The following is a 25,143-nucleotide window of genomic DNA, read 5'->3' as shown; positions in this document are numbered from 1 at the left end:
TTCATCTTCAACAACTTCATCATCCAAACAATTTCTAGAAACTTCTATCGATTGCCAGAGCTCACCAGCATCTTCATCGGCTCGAAGCAAGCCACAATATAGTTACTCTGAGAATTTGCATGTGGATACTGACCGATCCAAGGAAAATGTCACCTTTATAGTTCGGTTCCGTCCTCTTAGGTATATTGTTATTATTTTTTTACTTGCTTTGAGTATTTTGTTTATTTAATTGTTCAATGAAGGCTTTGATTGCTTTTATGGATGTAGTCAGAGGGAAATTCGTCTAGGCGAGGAGATTGCTTTGTATGCGGATGGGGAGACTATTGTTAGAAATGAACATAATCCATCTAGAGCTAAGAAAAAGTTTGAAAATGGAACTTTTTGTTGGAATCCCCCCGGAATTGAACATTCTGGAACCTTTACTAGATTTGTATGGAATGTAATTGTAGTCATACACAGTTCCTGTGTTTTGCCTTTCCATGGTTTTCACATAGATTGGGTTGCTGATAAAATGTTGCTACGTTGTCCTCACTTGGTAATGTGAATATGATTTTTTGTTTTCCTTCTTTCCTTTTTCGTTGAGATGAAGAATAGATGCTTTAGGTGTATTTTTTAAGGTGGGGAACCTCTCCCCCCCAAAAAAATAAACTTATGGTTTTCCACTTTCAATTTTGTTAGTGTATTGATTTCATTAACAGTTGCAGGGAAAAGAAGATGAAAGGGAAAGAAAACAACAAGAAGAAGAAATTGAATAAGAGAAGCATTTCAAAGAAAATTAAGGTACGAGAGTATCACTTTCCACTTTCTTGTGTGATATAGAGACCTTTAAAAAGGAAAAGAACAAAAGTAGAACCACTTTTCCTGGTGTGTTCTTTGCATTGCACTTATTATCAGGGTTTCAAATCGCGGTCGCGTTTTTGGTTATTTCGGATTTACCGTGATTGCGGCCGTCGTGGGCGCTATTGCGGCTGTCGCGGACGCTATTGCGGTCGTCGCGGGTAATTCGGATGGCGGCAAAACCGCTATATCGCGGCCGAAATCGCGGTCGCAGACTGTTTTTTAAAACCCTGCTTATTATCATTTATCTATAATATTTTATGTCATATCATGCTCACTATACAGAGAACATATAAATACAAATAAGATATTGAAGTGGAGGGAAGTTAAGTGTGGGTTACCTTTTATCGCATTTATTGTATGTTGAGAAGCTCAAAGAATAAATAAAGGAAATAACATTGTAATCAGTTATTATTAGTTCCAAATTCGAAGCCTGCCTAATTGCTTGTGGACTAACTATACCATGCATGGATTCACCAAAAAAGAATGAGTCAGTTTGTGTAGTTAATTCTTATATATAATTTTTGAGTTCATGGTATTTGTGAAGTTGAGGATCCCATCAACTGATCAGCTTTAAATTTTTATGCTCTCAACTAGTTGTCAACACCTAATGAGAAATCTCAGTTTGACATAGCCTTTTCTGTCTCCGATGTCAAGGATAAGTATAAGGTATGATATGTTTTGCTTGTTATATATTATTATCTTCTTGAACCTTAACATATTCTAACGATTTTTTTTATTTAGAGCTCAAATGTTTCCATCATAGTTGCAACCTTTTATGGCTTTCTTGTTTGTATCTTTTTCTGTGCTTTAGGATGCTGCTTTAGAACCAAAATGGAAGGCATTCCAGACAGTTATATTTCTGGAGCGGGTGTAAATGATGATGACTTTTCAATCATTTATGCCGACATTGAAGGGCCAGGCAAGTAATTCTCTCCAGACAAATTTACTTCCTTTGCAGCATGCTTGTTACTCTTCCATTTACTGAGAATAATTTCGGCTTTGCATCTGGGACTCCATATGAAAATGGTGTTTTCCGTATGAAGTTATTATTGTCTCGTGATTTCCCTCATTCTCCTCCAAAAGGTATGTTTTATAGGTTATTATAGTAATCCAGACATAATTAGATTTCAACACTGCTATGAGCTAGAAAATTTCAAAACTGGATCATGCCATTCGGACTTCTGAAGTATAATAACGCAACTTCATTGCTTGCAGTTGCGTTTAATAGGCGTGTTTTATAAGTTATTATAGTAATCCAAGCATAGTTAGATTTCAACGCTGCTATGAGCTAGAAAAATTCAAAACTGGGTCATGTGAATCATCTTGGATTTTTTAGTTACCAAGCAATAGTGAATATTATGAAGTCCTTGGGTACTGCAGGCTACTTCCTGACAAAGATTTTTCATCCAAATATTGCGACCAATGGTGAAATTTGCGTAAACACTCTAAAAAAGGATTGGAATCCAAGTCTTGGATTACGACATGTCCTCATTGTAAGTTCCATCGGACCCATACTTGATTCTTGTATTTTTTATCAGTTTGTTTGATAAGAACCGCAAAGGACTGCAAATTTCTTTCGGTAATTCTGCTGTAGAACTTTAGATTCATGTCTTTTATCTTCCTTGCCACAGCAGGTAGTTAGGTGTTTATTGATTGAACCATTTCCAGAATCAACTCTAAATGAACAGGCTGGCAAGATGCTGCTTGAAAATTATGATGAGTATGCCCGGCATGCCAGGTGTGGCTTGCCTAACCCATCTATACCTAACAAATTTATTCGTTATTGAACAAATTTAGGAAGAAGAAAAGTCTCTTATTTCTTCGAATAGGAGTACACCCTTTTTAACATAGCAGAAAAAAATAAAAAAGGAAATAATCTCTAATATTTACAAGGAAATGATCTCTAATAATAAGCCTATCCCTAAAAATCAGTAATTAGATCATGACTAATATTTACAAGGAAATTCCTAGAACTAAGGTAGAGAGTCTCCTTAATTTAAGGATTTCCAACACTCCCCCTCAAGCTGGAGTGTAGATGTCAATCGAACCTAGCTTGCCCATAATTTTCTTCGAACCTTTTTCTGCTCAAGCTCTTGGTTAACACATCTGCTACTTGTTGTCGAGTAGGTAGATATGAAACACAAACTTCTCCTTTGTTAATTTTCTCTGTAATGAAGTGGCGATCGATTTCCACATGCTTGGTGCGGTCATGGTGTACAGGGTTGTGAGCTATATTAACTGCTGTCTGGTTGTCACAATTCAGTATTATAGGTGTTGTATAGGATAGTTTTAGATCTCCCATTAGCCGTTGTAGCCACATTCCTTCACATATACCTTGGGACAGAGCTCGATACTCAGCTTCAGCACTGCTGCGTGCCACAACCGACTGCTTTTTACTCCTCCATGTCATGAGATTACCCCAAACATAGCTACAATAACCACTTGTGGAGCGCCTGTCATTAATAGCACCTGCCCAGTCTGCATCAATGTAGACTTCTATGCTTCGATTTACATTTTTCTTGAAATGCAACCCCTTACCCGGAGTCCCTTTTAAATATCTCAATATCCTGTAGGCAGCTTCCAAATGTTTCTCCCTAGGAGCATGCATAAATTGACTAATAACACTTACTCCAAACGCTATGTCTGGACGAGTATGAGAAAGATAGATAAGTTTTCCCACTAACCTTTGATATCTCCCCCTGTCTACCTCTTCTCCATCCTTATCAGTTCCTAATTTAAGGTTGGGTTCCATGAGAGTCTCAGCAGGTTTGCAACCCAACAGTCCAACTTCAGAAAGTAGATCAAGAACAAACTTTCTTTGAGAGATTGAAATACCTGCCTTTGACATTGCTATCTCCATTCCAAGAAAATATCTAAGATTCCCCAAGTCTTTAAGTTGAAACTCAAGACTTAAGAATTCTTTTAGTCTTTCAATTTCAATAGAGTCATCTCCTGTCAATATTATGTCATCAACGCATACAATGAGAAGACAACACTTCCCATTAGCCGAGTGTTTGTAGAATAAGGTGTGATCAGCTTGACCTTGAATATACTGTCTACTCGTCATGGCTTTGGCAAAATGATTAAACCAAGCCCTGGGGGATTGCTTTAGTCCATACAAAGACTTCTTCAACTTGCATACTTGGCCCTTGCTTCATTCGAATCCGGGCGGAAAATCTATGTAGACTTCTTCGTTTAATTCTCCATTGAGAAAAACATTCTTTACATCCAATTGGATCAAAGGTCAATCTAAATTGACAGCAATTGAGAACAGCACTCGAATAGTATTTAGTTTGGCCACTGGTGCAAATGTTTCCTCGTAGTCCAACCCATATGTTTGAATGAAACCCCTGGCCACAAGTCTAGCCTTGTATCGATCAATGCTCCCATCTGGTTTAACTTTCGTAGTGAAAATCCACTTACAACCCACGGTCTTCTTTCCAGTAGGTAGTTTAGATATTTCCCACGTTTTATTATCTTCAAGAGCCTTTATTTCTTCCAACACGGCTTGCTTCTATTTGGTTGACTTAAGAGCCTCTTCTATGTTCTTTGGAGTTTCTACAGAGTCAATATTAGAAATAAAGGCATTGTAGGATTTAAACAAGTTCCCATATGATACAAACTGAGAAATGGGATGTTGAGTGCAGCTTCTCGTGCCCTTTCTGATTACAATTGGAAGATAGATGGAAGCGAAGGAGGTGAGACTTCTTCCTCAGGACAGTCCTCGGGTAAAGATGGCATTGGCACTGTTGTTTCAGTTTCTGGCAGCTGATGTTTCCGAGAATATACACGAAGCTGCTGAGTTTTTTCTTGTTGTTTTTCAGAAAGAGAGGGTTATTTTTCTTCATTTGTATGATTAATCGCCCTTGTTTCTTGTTGTTGCACAGTGGAGTCGAGTAAAACGGGGTCCAAATCAGGAATTAAAATGGTTGTAGGACTTTCAGCAGTGGCTGTAGGATTTTCAGTAGTGGTGGTAGGATTGATAGAGTCTTGAGGTATAATGAGAAGGTTGTTCAATGTCTCATCTTCACTAAATATCTCCCCCTGAAGATGAGAGGCTAAAAAATATGTCTCGTTTTCGAAGAAAGTAACATCAAGGGACACAAACATCCGGTGTAGGGTTGGAGAATAACACTTGTACCCCTTTTGTGTATGTGAGTATCCAAGAAAGACACAAGTGTGAGCTCTAGGATCAAGTTTAGATCGGTTAGGTTGATGATTGTGGACAAATGCTTTGCAACCGAAAGTTTTGGTTGGGAGATTAGGAACACGAAACAAGGGAAATATTTTGAAGAGGTATGTAAAGGTGTTTGAAAGTTTAATACCTTTGATGGGAGTCGGTTTATAAGATAACAAGCAGTGAGAACAGCTTCTCCCCATAAATACTTCGGTACACCCATAGTAAACATAAGAGCACGAGCCACGGCTAAAAGGTGTATGTTTTTCCTCTCGAAAACCCCATTTTATTGAGGGGTGTCAGAACAAGAACTCTGATGTATGATTCCTTGCTCAGAAAGATAAGAGCTTAGGATAGAATTGAAGTACTCTCTCCCATTATCAGTTCTAAGGGTATGAATTTTAGAATTGAACTGAGTTTGAATCATTGAATGAAAACTTTGGAAGACTCTAGAGACTTCGGTTTTTCTTTGAGAAGATAGATCCAACAAACTCTAGTGTGGTCATCAATGAATGTTATGAACCACCTAGCCCCTGTGACATTTTTTACTCGACTGGCTCCCCATAGATCACTGTGGATTAAAGAGAAAGGTTGAGATTGAACATAAGGTTTCAAAGGATAAGGGACACGAGTATGTTTAGACAGTTGGCAAACTTCACAATTCAAGGAACTTATTTTCTTATTTAGAAATAATAGAGGAAACAGTTTTTTCAAGTACGTAAAATTAGGGTGCCCTAGTTTACGGTGCCATAGCATGATAGATTCTTCTTTCGATGTAGATAAGGACATCCCTTCTCGTGAACTATTTTTATTCCAAATATATAAGCCATCATCAACTTTAGTAGTGTCAATCATCTTCCTCGATTCCTGTTCCTGAACCACACAACCGAAAACAAAAAATTCAACAAGTACTTTCTCATCCTTGGTAAGCTTGCTAATTGAGAGTAAATTACAAGAAAGATTTAGAACATATAAAACTTTATCAATGTAAAAATTTTCAGTGAGTCTGATCGTTCCAATTCCAGCCACCGAGGAGTAAGATCCATTAGCTATGCGAATCCGGGAGTGATCATGACAAGGTAAATATGTGTGAAACAACCTTATATTACCTGTCATGTGGTTGGATGCACCTGAATCTAGTATCCAGATTGGTTCATGTGTAGTATTTAAGGCAGTACATTGAATAGCTAGTGATCCAATGGTTGTAGGAGTCCCGATGAGTTTATGAAGAGCCTCAAGTTGAGTTTTGGTGAGCCGAACATCCTGGGCATCTTCTTCAGTAGTAGATATCATTGCTGCCTTGTTTTCTTTCTGATTTTTTCCAGGATAACCATGGAGTTTAAAGCATTTCTCCTTGGTATGTCCAACCCGGTTACAGTGGCTACACCATGGCCTATTTGAACCGAAATTAGAGAGGGTTTCATTGATATCACCCATGAGAGAATAAAAAAATAAAAAAAATGTTTAGGGAAGAGAGAGAGACAAATGAGTAGGATCAAATGAAAATAATCTCTAATAATAAGCCTATCCCTAAAAATTAGTAATTAGATCATGACTAATATTTACAAGGAAATTCCTAGTACTAAGGTAGAGAATCTCCTTAATTTAAGGATTTCCAACAATTATTTTAATATTTTGCGATGTGAGAATATAGGACCTTCAGTTGGAAGGTCACAAACTCGTCTAGTTGGAATGACTTCACATTCTGTATATTACTTTAGTTGTTCTACTTTTTCTACAAACGGACGATCAGCTTTCAATCTTATTCTATTATGCCTTGCAGATAGATAATATTATAGTTTAACATCATATAAGAGCATCTATTGTTTTGTGAACCGATTTAAATAGGAAGGACCAAAGATGGTATGAGTGATGCACAACTATGCAGGTCTCACAATCTTATGTTCTTAACACAGGCTTTATATCGGAATCCATGCAAAGCCAAAACCAAAATTCAAATCAGGAGCTATTTGTGAGTCAACTACGACGTTGTATGTGGAGCAGCGTCACAACTCGGTTCTGAATGTTGAGCAGAAAAATGCAGCAAGTGGTGTCGGGTTATTGTTGAATGTTGGCCTACATGGGTGAACAATATTTTTTTAATTGAAAGTGAAAGAACCTAGACTAAATTCTAGAGAATAATGTCAAACTACATTACATTTAATTGTAATGTTTATAAATTTTAATTTATTTTGTTGTTAAGTATTTTTCTGCATAATGTGTGTCTTAATTAAATTTTATGGTTGTTGTTAATTAGATAAAACTACATGATATTAAATTTAGGTGATGTATTGCATAAATGAAATATGCAAAATCAATTAATTTAAGCTAAAAAAGGAAATTAGCGACGTTTGTATCCAAATATGCCGCTATATATCTGACCTTTTGCGACGTTTTTCCAAAAACCGCTGCTATAGATATGACCTTTTGCTGCGTTTTTATATCAACCTTTTGTGGCGTTTGTACCAAAAACGCCGCTATAAATATCGACCTTTTGCGACCTTTGTTCCAAAAACGTCGCTATAGATCTTGACCTATTGCGGCGTTTTTGGTTCTAAAACGCCGCTACCTTTAGCAACACTGGTATTGCCGGCGCTTCTTGCAGCGTTTTTCCTATCGTCGCAAGTACTTTTAGCGGCGCTGAAAAACGCCGTTATAGAACTAAAAAACGCCGCTAAAAAACAATTTTGCTGTAGTGCGGTTCCAAAGTTTCTGCTCCATCCACTGCTTGAAGGGCTTCAATAGGAATTCATTTGGTTTATTAACATGTTTCAATCTCAACCAAACATGGTTTGCTATTTTGCATTTACGCATGACGTAATTCATGTCCTCGGTTCCTCCATGACATATTGTACCTTCCTCCGAGGTCGACAAATGACGTCTATAACATTCGACATTTGTAAGGAGACGATCATGAATGGTTGTCCATGAGAACATCCTAATCCTTTGAGGAATCTCCAATTTTCAAAGCTTACTCTACTGAACTTGGTGGTTAACTTCTTCGTGGTGCATTAACGAACAGTAAGCTGATTTAGTGGTGAAATTCCTGTCAGATTCCCATCTCTAACCTGGAACATCAAGACCTAAACACGCCTGTGGGGGATGAACAACAACAATACGTTGCGGGATTTTGTCTAGGAACAATTCTGAAAGTTTCTCCCAATCCCAGGATCCTGAGGGGAGCGCCATATCACAGACAGGAGTCGAATTTGGAGAGTTGGGTCCCTTGTATGAAAAGACAAGCCGATTTTCTCCATCCAGTCAATGGTCATACCAGAAATCAGTTTCACGACCATCACAGATATTCCAGGTAATATTCTCAAATCATACTAAACACATTATAAGCCTTTCCATAATTTTGAATCATTATTGTGGTGAAGAGCAAGAGGTAATGTACCTTCCCATTTATATTTAGCTCGGATTTTTTGAACCCAAAGCTGCTCCAGTTTAGACATAATTGAATTCCAATCTTCATCATAAAGGCTCTGTTTTATTGATGTAAATTGTGCTACCCTAAGCGACCGTTTTTAATAGGTTTTTGCACCGTTTTCCATTTGACAAGAGAAATACCTGAATTCCCATTGTTCTTCCCCCACACGGATCTTTTGATTATTTTTTTCATCTCATCACAAATACATTTGGGAAGCCATATAGATTGCATTAAATAGGCTAGAATTGCATGAAGAACTGCCTTTGCTAGTGTAATACGACCAGCACGGGAGAGCGAGGCGTTGATTCATTCTGTCAATTAGATAAAGATAAGCGGCTTTGGTGATCCGACCATGCAAGATTGGTACACCAAAATAAGTCCCTAAGTCTGAGTTCTTCAAACTCGAAACCCGTTGTAATGTTTTCTCGCATACTATTGGTTTAGTTTTTGGAGAAGTAAATTTTTGTCTTTGCAGTACTAATACGATGTCCCGATTCTTGATAGAAACAATTCAAAACATCCTTAATGACAAGCGTCATAACTGTCAAATAAAATAATTTTATTTCTCAAAATAAATAATGTAAAAGAAGTACAGAGAAATACGGTCGATCCGTAGGGGCTAGGAGTTTCCAATGCCGAATTGTTTTGATCCTGTTTCAACTATTGAAGTAAAAAAGAGGGTTTGAAAAAAGTCTAAAAATGATAAAATTTAAAAAGCAAAATTTTTAAAAGAAATCAATAAGATTAAAATTGCTTCAAGTGTCTTTTTTCCTCAATTCTAATTAATCATCGAAAGAGATTTTACTTTGAAATACATGTCGGTTATAATCTACAAGACTCGACCCTTGCAACTTACTTTTCTCACCCACTTTGGCAAGAAAGGTTTCAGTCGACAGACAAGAAGCTTGGTAATAATCTTATAAAGAATATTACACAAGTTAATAGGTTTGAATTAACGAATCAAAGTTGGATTGCTGACCTCGGAATAAGGACAAGTAAGGTTTGGTTAACCCATTCCTCGAGAACTCCTATATCAAAGAATCGTTCGACAAAGTGGTGAATGGACTTGCCCACTGTGTTTTAATTTTTTGAAAATAATACCACTTGAAATCCATCCACACCCGGAGTCTTCAATGGTGCCATACTACGCACGATTTCCCACACTTCATCCATTGTAATCTCAGCCATCAGAGGGCGTAAATTTTCATCATTAAATTGAAAAAAATTACAATTTCTAGCATAGTAATCATTGGCTTATCTCTCACTGGTAAACAAATTTTAGAAAAAGTTTACCGCATGTTTCCTTAGTTGAACTTGGTCACAGTTTCATGATCCATCCGATAATTTAAGCATGCTCACCATGTATGTTTCTGGCGAGGGATAATGGATAAGTGAAAGAACTTAGTATTCCTCTCCCCCTTTGAAATCCAATTATTCCGAGATTTTTGGTGCCACTCTACCTCCAAATTCAGAAGGTGAGGGTTGTAAGATCGTTCAAGGGTTCTTTTGATGCCTCGAATTCTAGAAATGAGCAAAGAATTTCGTCTTCCAGTATGACCAAACACATCAAAACTCCACTTACGGCTTTCGGTTTGGAAAACATTGATATCCTCCTATAACCCTCTATCATGGCTCCATGTGCATCTTATCAGGTTCGGGAAATCTGGGTGTTCTCTCCAAAGCGTCGATATAACAAAAAGGCCGGGAACAGATGACATTCTGTTCGATACCCATGTCCACCAAAATTGGACGATGTTCAGAGCACAATCTTTGAAGATGAAACACTTCAGAACGAACAAATTTTCCATACCAACTAGCATTACACAAACATCTATCAAGCCGTTACGAAGGAGTCCCTTATTTCCATGTGAATTTAGGACCATTAAATCCCATATCAATCAACCTCGAGTCAAATATGAAATCACAGAATTTTGGACAAACACCAGTACGCCGTTGAGAAACCCTCTTATTGCTCCAAATGAATGCTAATATCATTGAAGTCACCTCCTAAAATCCAAGGCCGTCCAGAATTAGGTTCTAAGGCTTTCAATTGAGTCCACAGACCGCTTCGAACCCTACCATTCGGACTGGCATAAACCAAAATAATAAAAAAGCCACGGTCTCCATAAGCACTGAAATAGTAACCATGAATGTATTGGCGAGAGATAGCAAGGGTGTGGAATGTAACCGAATTTCTCCAGAGCAACTAGATTTCACCAGAGTGTTGAAAATTAAACACTCACACAAAACAATTTTTTATTGAAACTCAAAAAAATATTACAAGAGCACCATCACTCAAAAACAAGATACTACAACTCACTCTTATAAGACTTTGCTTCTTTACTCACTTAGAATTATTCTACTTAAGAACAATCCTACACCACACAAATAAACTAATCTAAACCATTAAAAAATAGACAAATACCTAACTCTCACTAACTAAATGATGTAAGCAATGACATCAATTAGATTGGTGTGGGTTTAGGCTCCTATAAGGATCAAGTTTATGATCCAACATCCCCCTTAAACTTGATCTTGTGACACCTATTAAGTTCCTTAATCTTATAAAGTCTTCGCTTGTCAGTGGCTTGGTAAAAATATCGACAACTTGATCTCATGACTTCACGTATTCAACTTCCACATCGTTTCTTGCAACACATCCCTTATATAGTGGTAGAAAATATCGATGTGCTTGCTTCGATCTTGGAATACTGGATTCTTTGCTAAGGAAATGGCTGACTTGTTGTCGACACAAACCTTGGTAGGCTCTTCTTGTATCAAACCTATCTCTTTCAATAGATTTCTAAGCCAAATTGCATGACAAACGCATGAGGTAGCAACAACATATTCTGCTTCACAAGTGGATAATGTGACTATAAGTTGTTTCTTTGACATCCATGTGAAAGCAGTATCTCCCATGAAAAATACGAATCCAGTAGTGCTCATTCGATTATCTATGTCTCCACCCCAATCACTGTCGTTATATCCAACAAGCTTGTAATCATTAGAAACTGAATAAAACAATCCAAAGTCAATTGTACCTTTCAGATAGCGAAGAATTCTCTTTGCGGCTTTAAAATGGGTGGTTGTTGGAGATTCTATGTAGCGACTAACCAATCCAATTGCGTGAAGAATATCGAGTCTCACGGAAGTTAGATAGCATAGACTTCCCACCAAACTTTTGAAGAATGTTGGATCTACACTTTCGCCTTCTTCATGTTTGGATATCTTGATCCCGTATTCTGTCGGTGTGCTTATTAGCTTACAGTTCTCCATCTTGAACTTCTTCAGGATCTCCTTTGCATAGCTTTCATGTGAAATGAAAATTCCATCCTTTTATTGCTTAACTTCAATGCCAAGGTAGTACGCCATGAGCCCCATGTCTGTCATCTCAAATTCTTTCATCATCACAGCCTTGAATTCATTAAACATGCTTGGATTGCTTTCGGTGAAGATCAAATCGTCCACGTAGAGGCACACGATCAAAATATCTCCATCTTTGATCTTGATATATAGAGTGTGCTCGTAGGGACATTTGTTGAAGCCATTCTTTTGTAAATACTTGTTGATTCGACTATTCCATGCCCTTGGTGCTTGTTTTAGCCCGTAAAGAGCCTTCTTCAACTTCAACACCTTGTCATCGTGTCATTTGACTTCGTAGCCTGATGGTCGCTGAATGCAAAACTTCCTCTTCAAGAACTCCATTTAGGAAGGCAGACTTTATATTCATCTTTTGTATCTTCCACTTGTTTTGAGCTGCCAAAGAAATGATTAGTCTGATAGTCTCCAATCGAGCAACAGGAGCAAATACCTCATTATAGTCAATTCCAGCCTTTTGAATATAGCCTTTAGCAACTAGCCTCGGCTTGTGCCTTTAAATCACTCCTTTGGCGTTTTGCTTTGTTTTGTACACCTATTTGACACATATCGGCTTATATCCCTTGGGAAGTGAGGTAAGTTCCCATGTGTCATTCTTCTCGATGGCCTTGATTTCTTCGTCCACTGCCTCTCTACATTTCTTTTCTTGTACTACTTCTTGAAATATCACTGGTTCACAATTGACAAACAAACAAATTAATGTAATATTATCTTTTCGTTCAGTTACCTCATAGAGATCTCTTAAGGCTTCTTGTACATTACACAACTCTTTCACTTTGACTCCTACTTGACGACGACGAAGGTGATGAGTCTCATTGAGTAGTTGATGTTGATGAAGTGGGTGGAGTTTCAAGCTCTTGTTGAGGTTCACCTAGTTGTTCCCTCATTGTCTGCTCATCTTATTCAAACTGAGAAAAGAAATTTAAGTCATCTACATGAGAGTTAAAATCTCATTCTCATTCTTCGTTGAAGACCACATCTCGACTAATCACAATCTTCTTATTGTCTGGATTGTACAGCTTGTAGCCTTTCGAATTAGCATCATAGTCAATGAAGATAAAACTCTCGATTTTATCATCAAGCTTCGTCCTTCTCTCGTCAAGTACGTGAATATGGGCTATACTTCCAAAGATTCTCAAGTGGGAAATGAGGCTTTCTTCCACTCCATGCCTCTTGCGGTGTATTTCCTCATACACTTATTGTTGGGGATCGATTTGACAAGTAGATTGCACATACTACTGCTTCCGCCCAAAATTCCTTGGGTAGTTTCTTGCTTTTGAGCATGCTTCGTGTTATGTCGAGGATTGTTTTGTTCTTTCTTTCTGCCACACCATTTTGCTGGGGGATCTAGGAACTTTCATTGGCCGATGAATTCCATTTGCTTCACAGAACTCTTGAAACTCCCTGGAAGTAAATTCTCCACCTCGGTCGGATCTCATGGCTTTGATCATTTTATCGCTTTCTCTTTCCACTGCTACTTTGAACTTCTTGAAGACTTCGAAAACTTCCGACTTCTGTTTCAAGAAACATACCCAGGTTTTTCTTGAAAAATCATCAATGAAGAGAAGAAAATAGTTATTGTTACCGAGAGAGCTTGGCTTGATCGGTCCACACACATCGGTATGGATGAGCTCAAGTGGTTTCTTGGCTCTAGTCTCTGAGTCCTTTGGAAAACTTTTCCTGAATTGTTTCCCGATTAGACACCCTTCACAAAGCTGGTCAGGATGGTTGATGCGAGGTAGTCCCTTCGTCATCTTCTTCTTAGATAACAGCTTTAGACCTCCAAAATTGAGATGCCCAAATTGAAGATGCTAAAGCCATGATGCATCTTTGTAGCAAGCTTTCAGGCACTTTGCAACATCATTTTGTATGTTGATCAAGAACATTCTATTCTTTGACGTCGACACTTTAGCAATGAAGTTTTCTTATCACCTTTTATAGAAAGATTATAATTCTTTCTATGAATATCATAACCTTTCTTTACCAGTTGTCCTAAACTTAAGATGTTACTTTTCATATTGGGCATATAGTAGACATTTAAAATAAATTAATGTCTCTCATCTTTCGAACGGATAAGTATGTTACCTCTCCCTTTCACTGCTATTGTGGAATCATCTCCAAATGAAACATTTCCACTTACTGACTCATCTAGCTCCACGAACATGTCTTTCTTCCACACATGTGATTGTTTGCACCACTGTCAAGATATCAGGAATTTGCTTGACCACCATCTGTTTCCTTTCGTGCTCGAAGAAGAGTTTCTTTGCCATCTATTTTTTCTCCACATAGTTAGCTTTCTCCTCAATTTTGTTGTTGGGAGCTCTACATTCTAAAGCATAATGCCCAAACTTTTGAAAATTATAACATCAAACTTGAGATTTATCATATCTTGAGTTCGGATTGATTCTTCCACGGCCTCGTGTTGAGTTTTCTCATTTCTCATAGTTGTTGTAATTCCAACCTCGTCCTCATCCACGACTGCGACTTCCACCTCGTCCATGGCCTCTACCTCTGCCTAGGCCATGTTGGTTTCTATCATTGCGTTGGCTTTCATGCATATCCTTGAGTTACAGCTTGAAGAGTTGCTCAGTAAACCCATGCTTCTTCTTATTCTTCTCTTCGTATGATTGCAATGATCCTTGGAGTTGCTCGATCATCATTTCTTCCAAGTCTTTAGTTTCTTCAATCGTCACGACGATGTGCTCAAATTTGGGATCCAACGAATGAAGTATCTTCTCTATTATCCTCACATCTTTTAACTTTTCACCATTTTTTTAATTGATTAGAAACAACTACTACTCTTGAGAAATAATCTAAAATAGACTCAGATGCTTTCATGTGTAAGGATTCGAATTCACCTCTTAATGTTTGGAGACAAACCTTTTTCACTTGCTCGGATCTTTTGTAAGAGGTTTACAGCTTCTCCCATGCTTCCTTGATAGAGCTTGCACTTGAAATCTTTTCAAAACCATCATCATCTAATGCTTGATAGATGAGGTAGAGAGCTTTTTTGTCTCTCTTTCTTGAATTCTTCAAAGTTGCCTTTTGATCTAGTGTAAGAGTAGCAAAAGCATCATCATCCGCAACTCATTATAGTCTTTCTCTATGATATCTTATGATCCAAGAAGTGCCTTCATTTCGATACTCCAATGATCGTAGTTATTGTTGTTGAGTGTCGGAACTTGGAATTGTGACATACCATTTGCCATATCTCTCAATATAATGAGAATTTACAAAATATGATTGCACAGATGAATCCGGAATGCCGAAAAACCTTGGAAGAGACTTGGAGAACTCGGTCAAGGGGCTCCAACTTGGCTGACTCGGCTCAACTCGGTGAGTCAACTCGATTTTCTGACAGCAGTCTTCCAGCGGTGCGTGGCGGCGCGTCAGAACTTAGATTGGGAAGATTTTGGCGGCGTTGGATTCCTCTCGTCGAGCCTTCAATCTTTCCAGCTCGCTCTGATACCACTTTTTAGAAATTAAACACCACACAAACAACTTTTATTAAAACTCAAACAAATATTACAAGAGCACCCTCACTTAATAACATGATACTACAACTCACTCTTATAAGACTTTTCTTCTTCACTCACTTAGAAGCTCTTAACTTTTCTTGATGCTTAAACTAAAATGGGGAGGGGTATTTATACTCCTTAAGAACAATTCTACACCACACAAATAACTAATTTAAACCATTAAAAATAGACAAATAACTAATTGTCACCTAACTAAATTGATGTAAGCAATGACATCTTCACCTAATTGATGTAAGCAATGACATCAATTTAGTTTGGGTGTGGGTTTAGGTTCCCATAATGGATCAAGTTTATGATCCAACACAGAGAACCCTCTCGCTTCAATCCGGTAGGAACAGTCAAAACCAGATTTTTGAATGAAACCATTAGCAGTAATACCATTGATTCGTGGTTCAAAGGTCACCATGTTCGGCTATGTTGTACTGATACAGGTATGGGGATAGGGACAGGGATAGAAAATGACAATTTCTAAAAAGATAGGGTACAAGTCTAAAACAATAAAATCTATAAACAAACCATAATATTAAAGTGTCAAATCTCAACACTCAAACCACAATATTAAGTCTACAACAATATTAAACAACAAAAACCAAACATTGTTAACAATAAAACCTCTATTTTTATATTCTTACTCTGGAATTCAATACCATTTACACTTACTAACGAAACAACAACTTTTGTAAATTAAAATGGTCAATGTGACAGTCCACTCAACCCCACCATTTTGTAAACTAAAATTATTTTATATAAAATAATTAAGCATCTATTTTTTTAATTTTTTCCTCTGCATTTATTTTTTTCATGTTTAACATATATTTTATATAAAATTATGTAAACTAAATTTATATAAAAAGACCAACGACTAAAAATTGTTTTAATTGGCATGCATGTGTAGTAAATCTTTAAAGCTAGAATTGAAACGACATCTTTTGATTGGCAAGAACCATCGAAGCTTTTTTTTTCCTAAAAAGAATTCTCTATGGCATGGATCTACTGATACGAAACCTTGCATAACGAAACTTTGAAATACCACAATAAAACTTTGCATAATTGAAATAGAAAAGAGAAGAATGACTTACGAGCAACTGTCTGGCTGGAGAGTTGGAGAGAAAGGAGAGGGTACGGGAGAAGGAAGCTTACAGGAGATTTTGAATTTGATCTCATTCCCGATAGTGATTAGGTTTTTTTTAACGCAAAATACCAAAATTACCCCTGGAGATGCATGTGATAGTCACATGCCGTCTCCGAAACATCCCAGGTCTCGATCAAAACATCCCCGACCTTGTAATGTTATACCCCACTACTGTGACGTGTCCCCGAGACGTCCCCCATCCATCCCCATGCCGGGGACGTTTCGGGTACTTGAAACGGCCTCCCTTTTCCATACTCGTGCTTCTTAGATGTTCGGCTTTTTAATCTTCACCACCAACTTAAAATACTGATTGAAAGTAAGGTTAAAAGCACCCCGGATATTCCAAAATAAAACTCTAATCATAATAGAGATTAAAGAAAAAAATATGACAAGATTAAACATGCATGTTAGCATATTCGAATTGGTGAAAATGGTATCCGTACTCCATTGAACTGCTTCATCAATTTTATCCTGGACTCGATGAAGATCTAAGACCAGATTTTCACCCTTAGCATTTTCTCTGGATAGTTCAGATGTCATAGCTAGAACATATTTTGCCAACATTGGTTTGCTCGGTACACGATCGATCAATTTTTTCTTGGTTTTTGTCTTTTCTTGCAAGTCCTTCGACTGTAGAAGGTCCCTTGTTATTGCCATTAGAATTATTATTGCGAGTCAGATTTTTTAGGAGGCAGCCATTATGGTATGGTAAAATTTGGTTTTCATCGTTTCCATCACCTGAATCGCTACCTGCTTATCCCAATTCAAGGAAATGTTCAATTGGGTAATTGTCCCTATCGATGCTACACTAATTGGGTTTACTAATTGTTGCAGTATGATTAAGATGCTCCTAGTGAGAGTAGTTACAGTATTATTCTTGTGTCGAACTCCCCCCACCTTACTTGATTCAGCAATAGTCTGATTACTAACGTTAACTTATGTGGTAATAACTCATTCACCCACATTTGTTTGGCGATTTGACTAAACTGACACCTTTTAGCCGTAATTTTCCCTTTCTAACACCTTTTGACCAATATTTCCTGAAGTAGCACCCTTTTGACTGAGGTGGCACAAAGGCGCATCCTCGGGGACGCGCTTTACCTGGTTTTTTCTGACTGGGATGCCACTTGTGTAAGGTGCATCCCCTAGGATGCAGTTTATATGGGATCTGCTGTGTTGGATGGTGGGTAAGACGCATCCCCTGGGGACGCGCTTTCACCACTATGCCAGAAATAATAGGTACTGACATGAATAGTTCTCCGGGGGACATGAGTGACATAATAGGGCAATGATAACATATTCTCTGACAAAATAATGGAAGGCGCACCCCCGAGAATGCTCTTTCACCACTTTGGGTACTGACATGAATAGTACCCCTGAGGGACATGAGTGACATAATAGGGTAATGATAACATAGCCCCTGAGGGACATGAGTGACATAATAGGGCAATGATAACATATTCTATGATAAAATAATGGAAGGCGCGTTATCGGGAACGCGCTTTCACCACTTTGGGCACTGACATGAATAATGCCCCCGAGGGATATGAGTGACATAATAGGGTAATGATAACATAGCCCCCGAGGGACATGAGTGATATAATAGGGTAATGATAACGCACCTTCACGTGAATAGTACCCCGGTTATAGACACTATGTCTGCTACTGCGTCCAACGTGACAACGGATGTCAATGGATGACCCGTGTATCAAAGAGGAAGAGGAAGAACAACTTATGAGAACTAACCAGATACAACAGTCCTCATAGGTATTGTGCAAGAGGTATAAACCAGTATAATCCCAACTTGGACTCCAACATTATTTGCCAAGCAATCATTCTCATTGTGAAGCAATGTTCTCATATAGCTGTTGTAGTGTTGATTTCTGCTATACAATCACAATATGGGTACACAGTCTCCTATAAAAAAGCTTGGTTGTCAAAACATAATGACATTTGTAAACTCCATGGCGAATGAGATTCCTCTTACAACGAGCTGCCCAATTGTTTTCATGTTGTGCAAAGACTCAATCCCGGGACAATTGTTGAGTTCGAAACTCAACATCATTACGTGAATGATTGAATGGTTCACGATCGCTGCCAATTCTACCGTGTCTTTTGGACTTACCCTCAGTGTATTAATGCAGTCAACTACTGTAAACCAGTTGTCCAAATTGATGGTACTTTCTTGTATGGGAAATACAAGCAAGTTTTATTATTGGTTGTGGTCCAAGATGAAAACCACAATATTTTTTTTGTTGTGTTTGCCCTCGTTCAAGGAGAAGACACTGAGTTTTGGGCTCTTTTCCTTAAAAATTTACATTTACATGTTGTCACCAGGGAACGAGTATGCATTATTTCATACCGAGGATCCGGGATAAAAGCAGCAATGGAGTCTTTGGGTATAATGTATAGACCTCCACATGTTCAACATTATTATTGTGTCCGTCATATTACTGCAAACTATTACGAAAAATACAAGAAGAACGATGAACGTCATTTAGTCGTGCGGATGGGTATGTTACTTTTTCCCAATTTTTCTATCATTTTCGTATTACTTATTTATACTTCATATTAACTATTACATATTCCTAATGGCTTAGGTTACAAACTTTTACCTCAAAGGTTTGAGTCTATGCTACAAGAGCTGTTTGGAAAAAATAAGAAGGGATGCAAGTACATTATGGACATCAGCAAAGAAATGTGGACAAATGCATATGACGGGGGGTATCGTTATGGTCATATGACAACCAACTTGGCTGAAGCAATAAATTCAACCTTAAAGGGGACGCGTCATTTACCAGTCACGGCGTTGGTCAAAATGACTTATTTTCGTTTGGGTCAACTCTTTGTAAAGCTCGGTGGGAAAGCTCTTACTTGGTTGTAAAACGACCATATTTACCACCCAAGACTAGTAGCTGATTTACAAAAAAAATGGCTGCATCAAATGGGATGTTGGTTACAAATTTTTCTCGCACCCGTGAATTGTTTCGTGTTACCGAAAATGCCACGTCTGGTGCAAGGGATTGAAGCTAACTCTTTCAGAGTTAATCTACAAGAGAGGTGGTACGATTGTGGTTTCTTTCAAGCACTCAAATATCCATGCTCTCATGTCATTGCAGCTTGCTCACATTCGCATTTAGACTACAAAAATTATGTTGATCCCGTATACCAACTTTCACAAGTATTCAAGGTATATGAATTTGAGTTTCCGCCCATAGGAAACCAAAGAGACCCAGATGAGATTCAAACTTGGCTTACAATTGTACCAGATCCATTGCTATTGAGGGACTCAGGTCGTCCAAAATCTACTAGAATACATTGTGATATGGATATTCAGGAGAAGTCAATAGAACAAAAACGATGTGGGCATTGTAGAAACATCGGGCACAATAGAAAAAAAATGTTCAGCTCTGTTATCATCACATAACCGTTGACCCTTATGTAATTAATATTCTATTTAAATGAATGTTTTTGTTTCTAATATTTAAATGTAATTGCATTTTCTATAATTTCTCAATGTATGTACACCTAAATATTTTTTTAAAAAATTATTTTATTATATTTATTTAATATAATAATTAATATTATTTATTATAAAAAAATAATTATTAATTTTCAAATATTATAATAATTTCACCTTCTACGTAGAGAAAAAAATATTAAATTAAACAAATTAAAAGTTATAAAAAAATTTCTGTATATGATAACACATTTCATGTTCTGATTGGAGGATTAAATTTATTAAATTAAATTAAAAGTAAGAGTAAATTGATAAAAATATGTAAGTATTTAAGATTAAATATGCAATTATACTAATTTTATTAACTTATGCATCAATATTTTCGTTAAATATTGATAACATATGACTAGATTGGGAATATTTAAATAATTAAGTGATAAAATTAATAGATCTATAATCAAAATAAAAAAAATAATAGATATATAACCATACGTGTAATATTATAATTTCATACATTTTTCCTATAACTACAATAAGATCAAAGTTGGTTTTGATCTATTGTTCCATCCGATTAATGTCGCATGGAATGGGTGAATGCCAAAGTCCCTGATACATATAACACTAAAACCTAAATTCACTCCACCTTTAACACACATTTAAAAAATACATTCGATAATTCTTAAATTATAACCGAAACACTTTACATAATATATTAATAATTTATAATAACAATAAAAATAAATTTTTTATTTTTTTAAAAAAATACCAGCGTGGCATCCACCTCAGTAGATCCCATTTAAAGCGCATCCCCGAGGATGCGCCTTACACGCGTGGCATCCCAATCAACAAAAACCAGGTAAAGTGCGTCCCTGAGAATGCGTCTTTGTGTCACCTCAGACAAAAGGGTGCTACTTCGGGAAATATTGGTCAAAGGGTGTTAGAAAGGAAAAATTTCGGCTAAAAGGTGTCAGTTTAGTCAAATCGCCCATTTGTTTCCTCCAACTCCACTTTACTGTCAGCATTTTCGGCTTCCTGGATTGTATCTAGGACTCCAAATCATGAGCCAGTTTTTTTATTTTTAGAGGGTTTCTTTACCTTCAAATTCTCATTCTTTTTATTTGCATTCACCTTTTTCTTTCGGTTAACCACTTGCGTCCAAGGTTCATAAAGATCTTCAGATTTATCATTGATTATATCTGTACCAGTTTCACTATGTCAACACACCTTTTCGTCCTACTAGGATTCAAACTCCTAAAAATAGGATAGAATTTTAGGATTAAAACTCCTAAAAATAGGATAGAGTTCTACGATAATTCAAACTCCCAAAGATAGGATCCGCAAGCATTATAAATAGCCATTGTAACTCACTATTATAACAGAAGAGATATACGAAATACCAAGCAAAAAATTACAAGCAACTCGTAGCCATTTTTCGAAGCATTTATATTTTGAAAGGTAAAGTTCATACTTTCACATGTTATTTTTCCTTACCCTTGCTGTGTTTTGATTCGAAAGAAAATCGAGAGCAGTGTTTTTGGCCAATGAACGGGGGCGTTTTCGAGATCTTTTTTTGTAGATCTAGCCCCCGAGGCTTGTGTTTTTTTGAAAAACTATTTGGATTTTTATAAACGGATCGTGTGGATCCGTGTGTTTTGCCTCTACAGTGGGTTAATGCCCATTTCAGTCCCCCTGATTTTAAATACACGCAGATTCGTTTTTTCTTCAATTGGCTTTTAATTTCGACCCCTAATTCATTTTTTGTTTTAATTTAACCCTTATTATTTATATATATATATATATATATATTTAATTATATTTTATTTATTATTATAGTTCTCTTTTTTTTTTCATTTTTTTTGCGTTATATTATATTTTTTCCTATTATATATATATATATATATATATATATATATATTTATTTTATCTATGTTTACTTATTTACTATTTTTTACTATATTTTCCTAACATTATATATATATATATATATATATATATATATATATATTCTTGCTTCATTTTATTTTATATTTCTATGATTACTATTTTTTAGTATTATAGTATATTATTTTCATTTATTTATTATTATTATTATTATTTAGTATTTTATTATATTATACATACATTTTTATATTTATATATATATATATATTATTATTTATTTATACTATTTATTTATTTTTCATTATATTTTTAGTTCTTTGCTCTTATTATTATTTTTCTTTTTAAAAAAACACTTTACCTTTTTATTCTTTTTGTATATATTTTATCTTCATTTATTTTATTTTATTCAATTTCGTTTTATTTTTTTGTTTCATCCAATTATTTTATGTTTATTATTATTGGTTTCATTTATTTCCTTGGTTTACTCTTTAGTTTTGATACTTTCTTTTATTATTATTATTTCTTTAACATCTTATTTTTTAAGGGTATTTCCGTAAACTCATTAAGGGTAAGTAATTCGGATCAAATTTTACCTTTTAATTTAACTTGCAATTTTCTTAATCAAAGACAATTGGAAATTACGTAGTACCGAAAGGGCGGTTCAAGGGTGCTAATCCTTCCTTGACCGTAACCGACTCCCGAACCCGATACATCTTTGGAAAGACGTAGATCAGGTAAGAAATATGATATCCGATCAACCCATTTATTTTAAATAAATGATCGGTGGCGACTCCAATCCACATTTTTCAAGTCGAAGCCCAATTCTGGGGCCCAACTGAAAGACGGTTGCGACAGCTTGGCGACTCCGTTGGGGACAGGTAAGTGAGTCAGGCCGAAATTAATTTCTGGTTTTCTTTTTTAGCAAAAATTACAAGTTTAAATTTTAATTTATTTATTCGATTCTAATTATTTATCTTTGATTATTTTTCAAATAAATAGTTGTACTGACGTTTTTAATGATTTCAGATTTTCAACTTTTTTCTGTCTAAGGCTCTATACCTGAGCTCCGAACCCTATTTAAGTAGGGGTGAAAGCGACGCCTTCGTGTGAATTTATTCACCGTGCGGGCCTAGCAAGTAGCCTTCGGGATTCATATACCTTATGTCTTCGTGTGAATTTATTCACCGTGCGGGCATAAGAGAATGTGTCCTCTCGAGTTTAACTTAGTCCACACAAGCCTGTGATGGGTTTAGGACTAAGGGTCTGGTAAGCCCAAGGGGGCACCGGCAAAGAGAACTTGGGTACCGTTTTTTAGAACCTAAATCGTGAGGCTATGGAGAATTAGAGCCCACCCCAAAACCTCATTCCAAACCCTAGGCTGTTTTGTTTCATGCTTTACTTTATGTTCAAAGCATGCGAACTAGACAAATATGCGGCTATGATTTGTGTGGAATTAGCATGTGGGATAGAGATCATGTACGAGTAGGAATTAAAGCATGTGGGGTAGATATCATGTGGGGTAGGATTTTTCATTTTATTATTTTGATTTACCTTACTAACTCTTTTCATTTCTTCTCTTTTATTTTATTTACATCATATGCATCATTTAAAAGAGGTGTTGATCTACCAAAAACGTGTTTGTTAAACATGAATAATCTGCATTAATGGACAAAGGGGTTGTAATACAAGATATGAAAATACAGATGACAGTCTACAGGGCGACTATGTTTCACATTCAATCCAGAAGACGTGGTACCCGCAATCGAAGAATATGTCACTTTGCTACATTGTAAAGGACTCCGAATGGACCGGAATTTACACCGAGCACACTAAAGTCAAATTTTTGAGAGGCAAATGTTGCAGAGGCAAGACGAGGAAAAAGTTACTGACCCGGAGATTCCTTTCGAAAACTACGAGAATAAGATGAATTCCAGAAACAAGTCGATAAGCTTCGGATTGAGGGCTTCAATGACACTTTCGTTAGAAACAAGCTCGACAGAGAGTGAAAGTCGGAGATGCAATCATTCGATACCTTTTTTGGGGCAAACAACTTGTCACTTGCACATTTTGGCCAAAGGAGCCTGAACGGTTCGACAGGGTATTCAACCGATGACAGACGAAGGCAGAAGACTAGTCAACATGTCAGAAGCTGTCAGGATATTTTTGTGTCTTAAAAGATAAAACACTTTTGTCCCCAATAAGGATTATTCATAATAACAGACATGTTTTCGGATCAATGCCTCGAACATCTCATGCATTTTTTTTGCATTTTGCATCTACATTTCATTTTAAGCATTTTCATAAACATGAAATTTCTTCATGGAGGATTCGATGAAGTGGTTTTAACCACATGACACCACGTGGAAGCAAGATTTTAACAATTAAAAGAAAATTTGAAATCAATACAGTATGAGCTTGATCAGCTGGTTGTATGACTAAGCCTGCCAGGTTGATCTAAGAAAAGAGTCCACATATCTTAATGGCTACGATGTTGAAGTTATTTGCAGTTGCCACATAGGATGATCCAAACATTCCTCTGAGAACTATAAGGCGCTGATGCGCAAGATCCAAAACCTGATGGATTCAGGGGCATGGACAGCCGAAGAAGGGGGCATGCATATACCATTTGCACTTAGAGAATTGTTTTGTTTGAACACGTCTATGATCTTTCATGTTGCTTAATCTGTTAAACGATTGAATTTGTGCCGGGAGCCTGAACATTGAGACTGTTGGGAGCAAGAAGCAGAAAAACAATTCATTCGAAATAATTATATCATGCATTAATTACAATGTTTTTATGTGAATAAAATTAATCCTGAAAATCTATCCCCCTGGGAATACCTTTTCTGTGAGGACTTCCATGAATGAAATGATGAACGACTTTCTTTCTTTATCCCTTCACAACAAGAGAAAAAATATATCCCTTGTGTCCCCTTTTGAACCTGTAGTATTTTTCTTCTGATTCAACCCTAACCAAGGATCACCCTCCACACTGGGGGGCAAGGTGGAGAAAATCTGCTCACATGAGTGAAGACATTGATTCAGATGAGATACCGAAAGGTAAACCAAATGCCAATTGAGAAGATTCAATCAGAACAAAAAGGGAAAAAAAGAAAAGAAGCAAAATGGGAAAGCAAAAGAACAAAAGAAGAAAAAAAATCGAAAAAAAATGACAAAAAGCACAATCAAAATTCCCTAAAGATAAATGACATCAAGCTTCAAACTATGAGTTGATCAAGCAAATCATTCTCGAATCTCTGAATCACTTCACTCGAAGATCATGAAACATCCAGAGAAAATCCATAG

General features: G+C 36.6%; 1 protein-coding gene across 1 annotated transcript; it reads left to right on the top strand.

The window, feature by feature from the left end:
• The first annotated feature begins 1,847 nt into the window (after positions 1 to 1,847).
• Positions 1,848 to 15,304, top strand: LOC120151623 (ubiquitin-conjugating enzyme E2 22-like). Its single transcript, XM_039164009.1, has 6 exons — positions 1,848 to 1,923; positions 2,221 to 2,333; positions 2,475 to 2,578; positions 6,934 to 7,087; positions 8,187 to 8,327; positions 15,077 to 15,304. The coding sequence occupies exons 1-6, from the start codon at positions 1,878 to 1,880 to the stop codon at positions 15,302 to 15,304; spliced, it is 786 nt and encodes a 261-aa protein (XP_039019940.1). The 5' UTR covers positions 1,848 to 1,877.
• The last annotated feature ends 9,839 nt before the right edge of the window (positions 15,305 to 25,143 follow it).

Source organism: Hibiscus syriacus, unplaced genomic scaffold (assembly GCF_006381635.1).
Source record: "Hibiscus syriacus cultivar Baekdansim isolate YM2019G1 unplaced genomic scaffold, ASM638163v2 tig00111061_pilon, whole genome shotgun sequence".
Lineage (NCBI taxonomy): Eukaryota > Viridiplantae > Streptophyta > Magnoliopsida > Malvales > Malvaceae > Hibiscus > Hibiscus syriacus.
This window is presented reverse-complemented; position numbering and strand designations above follow the sequence as displayed.

What these genes read in the sequence shown, in the direction of transcription:
- LOC120151623 (XM_039164009.1), top strand. Translation starts at nt 1,878, where the DNA reads ATGAAGTTATTATTGTCTCGTGATTTCCCTCATTCTCCTCCAAAAG. An exon ending in GTGTCGGGTTATTGTTGAAT is followed by an intron (nt 7,088 to 8,186) that starts GTTGGCCTACAT and finishes TCCCAATCCCAG; the next exon opens with GATCCTGAGGGGAGCGCCAT. An exon ending in GACCATCACAGATATTCCAG is followed by an intron (nt 8,328 to 15,076) that starts GTAATATTCTCA and finishes ATGATTGCACAG; the next exon opens with ATGAATCCGGAATGCCGAAA.